General features: G+C 43.8%; 1 protein-coding gene across 1 annotated transcript in view; it reads right to left on the bottom strand.

Moving 5' to 3' along the window:
- Positions 1-14,898, bottom strand: part of LOC126278461 (glypican-5-like) — a 69,947-nt gene that overhangs the window by 23,080 nt on the left and 31,969 nt on the right. Inside the window, exon 5 of the mRNA XM_049978597.1 lies at positions 1,562-1,718. Coding sequence (XP_049834554.1) covers positions 1,562-1,718 — 157 coding nt within the window. The remainder of the gene's footprint in view (positions 1-1,561; positions 1,719-14,898) is intronic.

Raw genomic sequence — 14,898 nt, 5'->3', positions numbered from 1 at the left:
CGAAATCGAAATATTTATAACTTTTGGGAAACGAAAGCAATACCGACGATTATGTCAGTAATTAGTTGTGCTAAGTATAAATATAGATCCCTCTGTCTGTACGGTAGCTTCCTTTCACGCTTACAGATTGCCATAGAAACAGTCCATCGGCAGGGGAGCAACAAGAAAGGAACGATGTAAAGAGAATGCAAATGTACGCTAATCATTTCCTTTTGATCATTGCATTTGTGCCTACTTTAATTACTATAACTTCATGCCCAAAAGACAATAAGGAACGAAGAAAAGGGTATATGAATGTTTGAAAAGAAGAACGATATATTCCATATTAATTTACTCTCTAAACTGCGATATCCCTTGCGGCGAAACATTAGTCAATAAAGTGTATCGGGACAATATTCAAAACACGACTGAAAATACTTTCACTAAATAGAGATAAGAACATCTATGATTGACATGTCATCTAAAGTCGACGTACACTTTTAAAATGTTAGAAATAAAGAAATGATGTAATAAAGAATGGTATGCTTGTAATGTACATTGTTGTTCTACATTGTTTAGCTCTGGTATTTACAGGGTCACAGAAAAAGGTTTTGGAGGGATAAGCAGTAACTGTAATGATCTGCACTACAACAGAAACAAGAAGAACAACTTAAGGAAAAATAATGTAATGTGTTCCAGCTCACAAGCGACATTGTAGCAGATAGTTCCTGTGACTTAGTAGGGGCAGAGGTTATACTCGACAACCGGAATAAATTAATAACTGGCTGCTTTTACCGACCCCGGTGTCAGGTGAAACTGTTGCTGAACAGTTCAAAGAATACTTGAGTCTCACTACATATAGGTACCCTACTCATACAGCTGTAGTTGGCAGTGACTTCAATCTACCTTCCGTATGTTGACAAAAATACATTTTCAGACTCTACTTAGATAGAAAACAACTTCCATAATGGCTCTAAATGCTGCTTTTAAAATTATTTCGAAAAATTTTTCAAGAGGCCATTCAAATTTTAACTGGTAACGAAAACACACTTGACCTCTTAGCCACAAATAATTCTGAGCATCACGGCGGATACAGGGATCTGTGAACACAGTCGTCGTGAGCCTCAATTCCGTAACGAAGAAATTCACTAAAACTAAACGCGAAATATATCTATTTATAAAAGCAACTACAAAATTCGGTTGACGTCTTTCTAGGAGACAGTCTGCAATCCTTCCAAGCTATGTAAGTGAAGACCATATGTGGCTTAAGTTCAAAGAAAGTATAGTTTAGACGAACGGAAAATCTCCAAGATTGGTGAAGTTTTACTGAGACTCGAAATTTGGTGCGGATTTCAATGCGAGATGCATTTAATAGTTTCCACTACGAAACTCTCTGTAGAAATGTGGTGGAAAATCCAAAGAGATTCTTGTTCTATGTTAAGTAAACCAGCGGAAAGGCTCAGTAAGCGATGAGGAGGAGGGGGAGACAAGGGACCCTACCCTTCGGAGCAGGTAAAGTCGTGGCAAGTGTCCGCGCACCGTGTGGTGGAATGCGCGCAGCCAGCTGACGTGGCACACTTACCGACCGGCTTCTCCCCAGAGCCGGAGCCCTCTGCCCTCCAGGCGTCCTCCGGCTCGCTGTCCCAGCTGCCAGGCGGGCCTGTGTCGCCGCCGCTGCCCTCCACGTAGCGGACGAGGGACAGCGCCGTGGGGGCCTCCGTCAGCTGGCTGAACACCACCTGCGCACGTCATAAGTTGCCTCCTCACTACTGCTGCTGACGGTCACAACTTGCAAACATTAAATAGCAACCACTTTACAACAAGCATCCTGTATGTTCTATAAGTAAACTCTGGCAGTTATGTATCTCGTGAACGACGCATCGTACGAGAAAAATGTTGTAGGTAAAAAGTTAATATTGCGAAACGGGACGTCTCTCTGTACAATTACTCGCCACCTCTGAACCACCGTCCTGCGATGGCGGGGTCAGTTCTATATTTTCAGTTGGTCTACGCCGAAAAAAATATTTAAGGTTTACTAAAAACTATTGTTTTCCATTCGCGGTAGATGGCGCTGTAATCGACAAATATCAAGTGGGCCTCTTTTTGCAATTACAATCTGAAGCATTTGATTCTACATACCATTTACAAGGTAAATGTAAACCTTTCAAGTAACGTTTCAACATTAGTATCAACTGTTAGAACACAGAGTTGCAATTGTGATTGTACAGTAAAATACTAGATATAGACATCGAGATTTCTGACAAATAAACTAATTGACCGGTAACGTAGCTTTTTGTTCTCTAAAGGATTGACTGTGGTGAGTCCGCAAAGAATAGGAATGCTTTATTTCGGTGGCCATTGTCGAACAACGTTACCGCAGTGGCTGACTTCGATATGTCTTTCCACCCAACCACCGTTAATTTCGCGCCGGCAGGTGAAATACATTCAAGAGGCGCTGAAAAAAGTAAGGGAAAATTCACAGACAGGTGTAGTAATCATGGCCAACGAATAGATATGAAACGCTATGCCGATGATATAGCTGTCCTGGCTGAAAGTGAAGAAGATCTTGTAATCCTACTGAATAGAATGGATAAAGTTATTGGTGAAGAATACAATATGAGAATTAATAAAGCAAAAACAAAAGTAATGGCATGCGACAAAGACGATCAAGTGAAAGTCCAAGTTCATGTAGGCAATGAACTGCTTGAACAAGTTGATAAATTTACTTATCTGGGCAGTAATATTTCCAGGGATGGAAGGAGCAAGGCAGAAGTGAGAAGTAGAATAGCCCAAGCAAGGGCTGCTTTTAACCAGAAAAAAAACAAATTAACATCCAAGAGCATGAGCCTTGAAATCAGGAAAAGATTTTTGAAATCATATCTGTGGAGTGTGGCATGCTATGGGTGTGAAACATGGACTCTCGGGACAGAGGAAGACGAGAAGCTAAATTCTTTTGAAATGTGGTGCTATAGACGCATTCTCAAAATAACGTGTATCGACAAGTGGTTCTGGAAAGAGCAGGTGAGAAGAGAAGCCTCTGGAGATTCATTGTAAAAAGAGGAGTGCAATTTACAGGCCATCTATTAAGACATAAAGGGCTCCTGAACACAAACATAGAGGGATATTTGGAGGGAAAAAGACCAAGAGGACGACCACGACTCAGGTACGTGGATCAAATCGTGAAAGATGTGGGATGTAACACGTATGAAGAGACGAAGAGAAAAGCTGAAAGACGCACAGAATGGAGACAAGCTGCCATTGTAGCTGTTGCAAACCAATCCTTGGATTGACCACTACAGAAGAAGAAGAAAGGTGAAATACAAACCACGACCATTGTAATAAGATAATATGTCCATGAAGCGATAGTGAAAAGCTATCCAGATATTGAAACGGCTAACAATATGGCACCATCAATCAAATTTCCCAAAATTAAAGTAAATGCATAGCATAAATATTAATTGTTAGAACACAAATGTTTACATTTAGGTAGTAAATGATTTGTGGAATCTGATGCGTCAGTTCTTAATTGCAACGACAGTCACACTTTGTATTTATCAATTACAGCGCAATCTATCCCGAATGGAAAACAATGGTTTGAGTAAACAGTACGTATTTTTTGGCGTAGGATCCGAATATGCAGTAAAGATGGGAGTTCCCGTTGGAAAATAGAAACTGATCGGCCCCCCCTCCCCCCACGCAGGAGAGGTGCTTGGGAAGTAGCCAGTAGTGGTAGAGACACACATACACTACAACATATTGCTTGTATGATGCGTCGTTCACGAGATATTGAGCTATCTGAGGTTAAAACGAACGCCCGGTAGTTTCATGATGATCTGTTTCTGATGGTGAAGAACCCTGCAAACAGAACGAAAAAGAGAGAAATTGCAGTAGCTGCAAAATATCGTCTGGCAGTATTTAGTTTAAAAAACAGTACTGAGTGAAAGCAGTGCCTTCACATATGTTCTGACTGATTAATTCCAACTTCTAGTGCCTAAAATGTGATCATGGAACTTAAACGTTTCGTTGTATTTGGAACAAACTTTTAGTTAAGACTACAAAACTCTAAGCGCAGAAATCTTTCAGGGGTGATACCGAAGTCGAGTAGAGATTATAGGTATTGTCTTGTGAACAGACAAGTTGGGGATGAGTGGAGGGTGGTGATGGTGGTGTTAGGTAAGACTTTCGACAGCTGTTGGCGGTGATATGTACACCTAATGTGGACGTCAGTATCGATGCTGCTCAAAGTGAAAAGGCTTGGTAACTGTATCACAATACTGTTTCACTCATTTTCATCCATACTACAATACACACCCAACACTGATTCATATCCAAGTGCACTCAGTACAGTGATCCGTACCACAGCGTTGACAACTACAGCACCCACACCGTCCCATTCACCTATAACAACTCATCATACCTACAGAGTACACTTCTTGACAGTTCCTACGGAAAGGAGACATTGTTGGACAGAATAATCAATACATGAAACACGCTACGTAAGAAATAGAGGACGAGTTGCATATTTAAAACGAAAAATGGTAGAGATTTTACCACATGGGAAAGAGGATAACAGACAAAAATAACTTTCATGTTTGACACAGGTCAGACTCCCAACATAAAGTTTGATATCGGACTCTACTCGGGCATTAAGGCACATTTTGAACCTGTTACTCACGCTGGCTACCGAACTGTTGAGGAGCCCTTGGGCGATATTGTCCCGCTCTTCTCTCAAAGCGGTTCTCAGTTCTTGAGCAGTTCGAGGAGGGGTGTTCGACTGGGATGCTCTTGGCAGAGGTATTTCTCAACATCCTCTATAGGATTTAGGTCCATGGAGTACCCAGGCCATTCTATACGATCAATATCTTCACTTTCCATGTGTCCGACATGTCTGCGGTCCTACGTGGACTAGCATTATTGTCCATAAACAGAAAGTCGGGACCTATCGCACCCCTAAATGGATAGAGATGATCCAGAATAATCTCCTGGCAGTACCACTATTGTGTAACGGTACCTGTCGCAAAGGCATTCTGCGATGTGCAACCTGTCCCCCTCTCTCTCCACACTGACTGGTGGCCACAATCACTTGCCACAGTTTCGTCGGAGAACATCACTCTGAACCACCGTTGATGACCCCAATTAACGTGCTCTCTCTCTCCCAAATCGTTCCTTCTCGACGATGGCGTGATTGAAGTCGGATGCACTTAACAGGCATCTAGCATACAAACCAGCCTGATTTAATCGCAACGAAGCACTAAATCGTTGTGGCACAGACATCAGTCCTAGTAGCGCTTCCAAGGTCTGCAGCCATGTGCCTAAATGTTTGTCCCTTTTCGTCACTAGGGCTACGTATCGGCCTTCTTGCAGTGCATCCGTCCACAACGGTCGGTATACTTTCGCATAGCGTTTCCACCGTCACTGACTTTTTTAAATGTCGAGGTGGCACTTTTGAAAAAAACGTATTATTCCAGAGATAGAAACAAGTTACGACACCTGAAGATGGGCATATAAGAGCCCGAAACCGATCGTACCCTAAATAAAAGAACCTTACAACTTTAGCGATATTTTCAGTGACTCCGAGTGGACACACCTGAAGATGGGCATAACACCATAGCCGCCTAACACGCGCATAGTACACCAGCATATCGAAGATATATATCATAGTAACTGGCAGCAAATGAATATTTATAATAATAAAAGAACCTTAAAACTGTGGCGGTATTGTCAACCTCTGGTATAATGCTCAGTTGAGGATGTTCGTCCTACAGAGTTGTTTGTGACGCATTACTGTGGCCACAGCAGTGACACTTGGACCGGCTTCGAAGCGTCCGCCTGCTCGTCCACGATCGTAAGCACTCACATGATGTCTTGCAGATTTGTTCCTGTTGCTGTACCAAATTCAGTGTCGCACTAATCGGTACCACAACCACTTTCATCAAACGCCGTACTGCACGAAGCGTCGAGTGCACAGAGAGCGTTCGTATACAGGCTTCGCTGCAATTAACACGTCCTGACCTCTACATTTCCTTTTAGTTCTGTTAGTGGGATATTCTGTAGGAATTGTTGGTTGTTCCGTAGCAACTGGCAATTGTTTCTCGGCAAGTGTCAGTCGCTTTTTAGCAATTGTCAAGCACAGTATCTTCATTATCGTATGGCTTTTACTATACATTTAATAAATTTCCTTAGCTTCATCCATTAACCAATGACGGGAAATAGCCATTGTGTCATGAAAGTAACCACCCCATCATTCACCGTAAGCAAATTGGAGAGATCACAAAAATCCACAACCACAAAGTCTGGGCACGTAGTTGCATGGGATCTCACGGAAAAAGTAACGTGTGACCCCTGCCCGCTCTCCCAGTTCACATCATTTATCACTCACATATATTTATTTTCGAGGTTATCGACTGCACTTACCGGTCAGAACATTATGATTACCTACATAACAACATTATGATACGCATTTTGGAGAACAGTGGCAGTTCGCCACGCAATCCGTCAAGAAATGGTTAGAAGTGGAGGCTTTCAGCCGATCACCCCCAAATGAACCACGACCTGTAGACTATGTGCAAGGTTATGAACTCTTTTGTGGCACTAGATGATATACCAGATGTATTAAGTAGAGTTGACATGCAGGATATGCGTGCACCGTCACATCAACTGGAATTTACCACTATATTTCTGAAGATACTGCGAGTTGTTCTGGCCTTGTACCATGGACAGTTGATGTACGGGGGAAGACATCAGCCACGAAACGGGGCAAGTGGACAGTACAGGCTACAGCCTTCACGCTGCATTCTGTAACAAGTGCCGATCGCAGGTCTACCAAAGCGAATGGTTTTGTTGCAATTTTTTTGTCTACCCGTCTGTGTGCGCCAAGGGGTTCATGTGTACAACAGAACCATAAGACGACTGCGACTTTGTGTGACATGAATTGTGATTTGTGCAACTAGCAACATATTTTCATTGTTTGAAGATCTAACCACAAGGTTCTGTCACCATTTTATTTGTAATTGATGGCATCGGCAAGTCGCAAACGGGAGTCGGAAATATGAGGTCCGTGTGAATACACGGACCCCATATTTCCGACTCCCGTTTTCTACAATGCCCTGTGGACTGTAACTTTGTGACCATCGTCGGAGGTTTACTCTGTGAAAAGCAGAATTCCTAGGGTACTGCTGCGGTGCAACCGAGTATAATGCCTGTTTCAGTTTTTGCACTATAAATTTGAAATTCTTCCACAAAATTTAGTTAACGAAAAAGAAAGTTTGGAATCAAGAAGAGAGAATTAACTCTACTGGAATACATCCTGAATTTTCTTAAGTGAAGTGGAGAAGCGTTCTCTAAACTATGATCCAGTGAGAGGAATGCAGATTTTGACAGAACCGACAAGCAACTAAAAAAATTCAGTGAAGTTGGATCTAATAGGGGAAACTCATCTGGAAAATATTATATTGCATGGACAAAAAAAGAGTTTGAATTTGTAAAATGTGTATTACATACGCAATGGGTGCGGAAAATGGCCACAACTAATTCAGTGCTTCATGACGGTTTTATCTGAATGCTTGTCGAACAACTTTATGGCATATTAAAGCTGCAGGATCCAAACCTTCACATTTCTCAGGTACGTACTCTAAGAACAATTTTGCTGGGAATTAAGCCCTCTAGTAAGAATGTCATAGTGTTTAGTTAGCTGTCAATCGAAAATTATGTTCGAAAGATTCAAACACTCAAATTTTCTGTGTACAATTAACTTCCAGAAGTTTTATTTTCTCTGTATGATACTTGATTTGACGCCACTTCATAAAACTGAGCACATAAGATCGTTTAAACTATGCATGCCCTCAGTGTGCCTGCACAAACATATTTCTTGTTGTACAACATTACTGAAAAGCCATTTTCAGTTGACTCCCAAGACATTTCACAGTATTTCAAAAATTAAATTTGTAAGTTTTAATGTCATGACAACGGATAAACATATCTGGGAAAACATGTAATCACATATTCGTGATTAAGTTCTTGGAACTACAAGAAACAGTATTAACAGAATGAAAAATGTTCCTACCATAGCACAAAAATGCGTCTATGTCCTTGGCAGAGTTAGGAGTGTAAAAGAAGAGTGAACAATTGCGCGATAGTTAACTCACGCCAAGCCTCCTGAAACAAACTCTTTGGTGTGAAGGGGTGGCGGAGCGTTTGCCGCGAATGCCGTCGAGGCGGATTTCGGAAGCGGGGGTCAGGAACACAGCACGGGTCGGCGAGGCAACGTGGCTGTGTGTTCTGCCGCCCCGCCCTGTGAGTTCCAAGTTAGTCTGGCTGAGCATCTTCCGGACTCAGGGAAGTGCACCGGAAACGGGAGTGTACACAATATTCCTTTGGCCGACCAGTTCTGGAGACGAGCGATGCATCGTTGTGATCCACACATGTTCGGGCATCTCCAAATTTTTCCACATTGTATGCTGGGTGGGCTACTTCTAGTCCGTTGCTTCGGTGCCGGGACCACGCAGCATACGTAAAAACTGATTTTGTTTCCCGCTGTGAGTGTGATAATTGTGACTGGTTTGCTTCCTACGCGTGTTTGAGTTCTGCTGCTTCTTTATGAGACTAGGTTCAACCTCTTGTAGTAGTAGTATTAGTTGTTATTGTCGTTTCTTGTTGCTGCGTCTAGCCAGGCGATCTGAGGAGCGCGTTGCCAGTTACCTTACCTTTTGTCGACTTTTCACAACTATTTTGCCTACGCTGCCAGTGTGTAATCAGTTTTTACTTAAAATATTCAAACGTGTGAAGTCCTAAGGGACCAATCTGCTGAGGTCATAGGCCTTAGTCTTACATACTACTGAAACGAACTTAAACTAACTTGTACTAATAACAACACTCACACAAAGGCCCGAGGGAGGACAGAACCTCCGGCCGAAGGGGCCGCGAAATCTGTGACATGGCGCCTCAAACCGCGCGGCCACTCTGCGTGGCTTTCATTAAAAAACTACTTCTCTGTTCATCAGGATATCATTGTGTTTCTGTGCCTTGGGGCGTCTTCCCACTGGCTGGCTGGAAAAAAAAAGAGTGTGGTGAGCAGCATATCGGGCCTGCCCTTTGTAACTTTGGTCCGTCTGGCTGGACCACAATGCCCGAGTGTGGTGGTTTCATATAGAACAGCTTTGTTTTCGTTTTAATGAACTTCTTTTTAGGGAAACCTGAATTATTTTATGTATTTTAATTACACGCATTCTAAACATGTTTGTGGCCTGCCCGCTTTGAAAACTTCCTTAGAACCTGTGAAGAAATTGTTACGTAACTTCCATTAGTGAAATATTATCATGCTTCTCTTATTGAAATTTGCTCTAACCTTTGCCGCACAAAATTTGTACATCTTTGGATAATAACATTTGTTGTCAATTTAAACTTTCTCACTTCATATTCCTATGTATGACTTTTGGAGAGTTGAGAGCAAGTATTTGAATTAACGCAACATTTTTTGTTGTTGTTATTTCATCTCTCTGAAGTATTTGATGACACTGTTGACCGATTATCAGTAATTAATCTTCAATTTTTTTTACCAATTCGATAGTTTTGTGTCAGTGTGTCAAGGTCCTGTTGACCTAATTGGTAACACTATTTTCCCCGAGGAGTGACACGAATCCTTAATTTGCCCAGTCCTTTCACCATCAGGCAACCTTGCATCAGCTATGTGTACCAGTGTACCATTCTGGTAGCACAGCGCAGCGTGGTTGTGATATGATCAGTATAATTCAGTCCAACTTCCAGAAACAATCTGCTGGTTTTTCGCTTTGGGATTCAGGTGTATTCATCTGTTATGGAACATCGAGTCAGGGTAAGAGTGAACTGTCTTCGCAATGACCAGTTGAGATACGAGAATAAAATCCAAGGATTGGCAGACGATGGATATCTCGCAGAGCACCCGGCGCGTCTTCGCTCAGCTGTAGGGACTTCGGTGCAGCTGATGACACAGCGTGTTTGTCAGGAGAGCGTGGCAATGCAGCACCGCGTCACTTTCCTGTTAGAGATAGAGCAGACATTATAGTTTTCGATTTAGTGCCCCATTAGGCGTTCAGTTCCACTGCATGCAGGCGCAAATTATGCACAGGTTGCTTAGAGTTGAACACCTCGCTTCGGTAATCACCCATTCGCAGTTCAAAGCTAAGGTTGACCAGCTACCTAATAGGGATAGGGCCTAAATTTGCATGATATTCTGAATGGCTAAGAGTGGAAGAGTGATCAGCGGCTTGGTGAATTGGAAAATCTGGTGGTTACCGAAAATGAAAAATTTCTCCGGAGCCCAGAAGAACTGATATAGAGAACCCGCAGTCCAGTTTTGCTAAATTACCTAATCTACTCTTGAATGTGTTGCAAGGGATAGAATACCTTGCTGTCCATACCCAACAGGAATTGGTTAAATTTCCGTGGTTTACCGTTACCTTATGAGAACAAATTAACTTGGCCTGTGATATGTAGCTAGCTGAGCATGATATCGTTGCCGTCATTTAGCAAGAGACTAAACCAGAATACCGTTCCAAGGTCTTGTTTGTGGAGAGACTGACTACCTATCGTGACTTGGATAGTTTAATCACTCTTGCGAAGGGGTTAAACAAGCTGATCAAAGGAGAGGCTGTGAGGAGGCTTTATCTCAGTCTTAGGCCAATCACACCTCGGGTGCCGTTTCCGCTAGCAAGATTGCTCTCGCCAACCACAGCGGTAACATCTACCTTGGGAGAACGTTTGCTCGTCAGTGTGAGGTCAAAGGAAAAGGCGTTTCGCCAGCTGAAGTCATAAAAACGGTGTCCTACAATCCTCTCCCGTTTGTGTGCGTGTACATCAGTCATGAGCTGCCCTGTGCGCTACTGGATTCCGGCAGCAGTCTTCCCTTAATGAGTCGCTGGTACTCCCGATAATGGATCATTCCTATTTTCCTCAATGTAAAGCCTTTAGCTAGAACTTGTAGAACTGTTAATGGTCAAGCTGTTCCTTTGGTAGGATCCATGTGCATTTCTTGTCACTTCCGTGAATTTTCTTGGTCCATAAAGGTGTCGGTGGCGGAGGGTTTAAGCACCGACCACTTCAGGTATGATTTCGTAAACAAAGTGAGATTGGTTTTCGATTATGCCCATGGGAAATTTTATTTTGGATTTCATCTTGAGGTGAAATTTCACTTGACTCCATTCTAGGAGGGCAGGTCTTTGTAATACCAGCGTTACTGCCGCAGCGTTCGAAGTTCCACACTTACCTCGTGATCAGACAGGTTCTCATTCAAATGTTGATGGATCTCGGAAGTATTGACAGATGAACCGGGTTCAAAATGGTTCAAATGGCTCTGAGCACTATGGGACTTAACATCTCAGGTCATCAGTCCTATTTAAACCTAACTAACCTAAGGACATCACACACATCCATGCCTGAGGCAGGATTCGAACCTGCGACCGTAGGATGAACCGGGCGTGACGTCGTACTGAATATGGGGTTTTGCATTCCGACCGTCTTCCAGTCAGGCAGTCACCTTCACAACTGTCTCCACCTTACACTATGTGATCAAAAGTATCCGGACACCTGGCCGAAAATGACTTACAAGTTCGTGGCGCCCTCCATCGGTAATGCTGGAATTCAGTATTGTGTTGGCCCACCCTTAGCCTTACTGATACTCTCGCAGGCATACTTTCAATCAGGTGCTGGAAGATTTCTTGGGGAATGGTAGCCCATTCTTCACGGAGTGTTGCACTGAGAAGAGGTATCGTTGTCGGTCGGTGAGGCATGGCATGAAGTCGGAGTTCCGAAACATCCCGAAGGTGTTCTATAGGATTCAGGTCAGGCCAGTCCATTACAGGGATGTTACTGTCGTGTAACCACTCCGCCACAGGCCGTGCATTATGAAAAGGTGCTTTACCGTGTTGAAAGATGCAATCGCCATTCCCGAATTGCTCTTCAACAATGGGAAGCAAGAAGGTGTTTAAAACATCAGTGTAGGCCTGTGCTGTGGTAGTGCCACGCAAAACAACAAGGGGGCAAGCCCTCTCCATAAGAACACGACCACACCATAACACCACCGCCTCCGAATTTTACTGTTGGCACTACACACGCTGGCAGATGATGTTCACCGTGCATTCGCCATACCCACACCCTACCATCGAATCGCCAGATTGTGTACCGCGATTCGTCACTCCACACAACGTTTTTCCCCTGTTTAAACGCTTAGTGTTTACGCTCTTTACAGCAAGCGGCATATACCGGAATGATGTGTGGCTTACGAGCAGCCGCTCGACCATGATCTCCTAGTTTTACCTCCCGCCTAACTGTTATACGTAGTACTTGCAGTGGATCCTAATGCAGTTCGAAATTCCTGCGTGATTAGCTTGGCAGATGTCTGCCTATTACACATTACGACCCTCTTCAATTGTCGGTGGTCTCTGTCAGTCAACAGACGAAGTCGGCCTGTAAGCTTTGGTGCCGTGTGTGTCCCTTCACGTTTCCACTTCACTATCACATCGGAAAAAGTGGACCTAGGAATGTTGAGGAGTGTGTAAATGTCGCGTACAAACGTATGACACAAGTGACACCCAATCACCTGACCACGTTCGAAATCCCTGAGTTCCGCGGAGAGCTCTATTCGGCTCTCTCACAATGTCTAATGACTACTGAGGTCGCTGATATGAAGTACCGGGCAGTAGGTGGCAGTACAATGTACCTAATATGTAAAACGTATGTTTTTGGGGGTGTTCGGATAATTATGATCACATAGTGTAGGATGCAGGTATTTCTGAGTTGGTATATAAAATGCTTTTTGAGGGGGTTATAAGGCCGTCCACCTCGCGGTATGCATCATCGACAATTTTTGGTGCCTAATAATAATTGGGGGGGGGGGGGGGGGGGCTGACCCATTTTGGACTATCGCATCATTAATAGTAAACTAATCTTGGCGTCTGTCCCACTCTGTCTAGACGGTTGTTTCCCATGGTTTTCCATGGACCACTATTTTTCCGTTTTCGATTTTAACCAAGCACATTACCAGCTCCCCTTTGCCGAATAATTCAAGTCGGCCACTGCCTTTTGCACTAGCTGGAACTGACATGAATTTAAGCAAGTGCCCTTCGGCCTTTCTACCGAGCGGCAGTTCTTTCTAAGGTTACTCGATTCTATGATCGGAGATCTGAAGTTCCAGCGTTTGTATAACTTCAAGGAGGATGCTGTCATTTACAGTGCCACCTTCTCCGAGCATTCGGAGCACTTGCGACGTGATTTGGAGCGTCTTTGGCAAGTGGCCCTGTTAAACCGTCTAATGTTACCTTAGCTCGTAGTGAGGTATCTTTTCTCGGTCATTTAGTCTCGGCTGAGGGGGTCAGGATTGTTCAGTCTAGGACCAGAGCATTTAGTTTCTGCCCTCTTAAGACTAAGAAAGCGGTAGCCTGTGTCATTGAAATGTCTGACTTCTTCCGAAAATTTCTTCTGAAGTTTTCTTTGTTAAATCTGTCGCGAAAGAAGGGAGAGCAGGCTGTGTTTGATTTTCTCAAGATCGTTTTGAGTAATTACCATGGTCTCGCGGTTCCTGACTTCAGCCAACCCTTCGTGGTCCAGACCGACGCTTCTAACTCAGGGTTTGACGCCGTGTTCCATCAGGAGCAACGTGGAGAGCAGAGCTCCAAGCCTGTATCTGTATGTGCCCGTCTCCAGCTGAGAAGAGATACTCTGCTTATCAGTTGGAAGCTCTGACTGTCCTCTTCGCGTACTACCTTGAACACCGGGAATTCAAAAAAAAAAAAAGGTTCAGATGGCTCTGAGCACTATGGAACTTAACATCTGAGGTCTTCAGTCCCCTAGAACTTAGAGCTACTTAAACCTAACTAACCTAAAGACATCACACACATCAATGCCCGAGGCAGGATTCGAACCTGCGACCGTAGCGGTTGCGCGGTTCCAGATTGAAACGCCTAGAACCACACGGCACTAGAACCAGCCGGCACCGGGAATTCACAAGGCCCTTAGTTGGGTTCTGGCTCGTCTGCATAAAACTGGGCGTAATGCGAGGTTGGCTTCCATTTCAACGTGTGCCACTTTAGGAGGTGCGATAACGTTGTAGTGGATACCTTGTGCAGAATGTGCGAAGTGTAGGAGGTGGTAGGTCTTCTTAATTCAGTGCTTTCCACGATTCCAGTATTGTTTGCTGACTCTGCGCAACAAGAACAGGATCCCAAGTAGGGAGCAATTGAGAGTGGGTCATCAAGTACCTGAGTATGAACTAGAGAAGGACATCCTCTGCCGTCGCGGTCCCTGGGATTATGATCTTAAAATGTCTGCCTGCGGCTTTCGTTCCGGATGTTTTCAAATATTATCAAAATTCTGTTGTGGGGTGCCATCTGGGGTATATAAAACCAGCCACAAGATCTGTGAGTCCCTAACTTTGCCGACTCTGTATCGTGATATTCGACAAAGGGTTAGTGTCGGGAATGCAAGGTGGCTAAGCCGAGTTCCGATGGGCATATGGAGTTGCTTCAGTCCACTCAGAGGTTCCCAAGCAGCGTCGTTTTATTGATTATGTCTGTCCCGCAGATCCCAGATGGGCAGCAGGGTGAAAAGTATTTAAACCGAAAAAGTCTGGGAGGCTGTAGGAGACATCAAAATAAATATTTTTCCCTAATATCATTTTTTCCTATGAGGATTATTTAAACTGGTAGAGGCCGTATTACGCTCTTCAGTTTTTAGACACCGTATTAGAATCTTCAGTTGTTAGAGGGCGTATTACGCTCTTCAGTTGTAAGCAACTGTTGTCCACCAGTTAGCAGTGCACTGTCTTTGTTTACTAATGGAGCGGTAGACCGTGGAATGAGTACACTGATGCGGTTGGTGCGTTCTACGTAGCGCACCACAACGGACGGGCTGCACAGCGGGTTTATCAACAACAGTATCCTAATCGCTGTA

The sequence above is a fragment of the Schistocerca gregaria genome, chromosome 6 (assembly GCF_023897955.1).
Source record: "Schistocerca gregaria isolate iqSchGreg1 chromosome 6, iqSchGreg1.2, whole genome shotgun sequence".
NCBI classification, from domain to species: Eukaryota; Metazoa; Arthropoda; class Insecta; order Orthoptera; family Acrididae; genus Schistocerca; species Schistocerca gregaria.
This window is presented reverse-complemented; position numbering and strand designations above follow the sequence as displayed.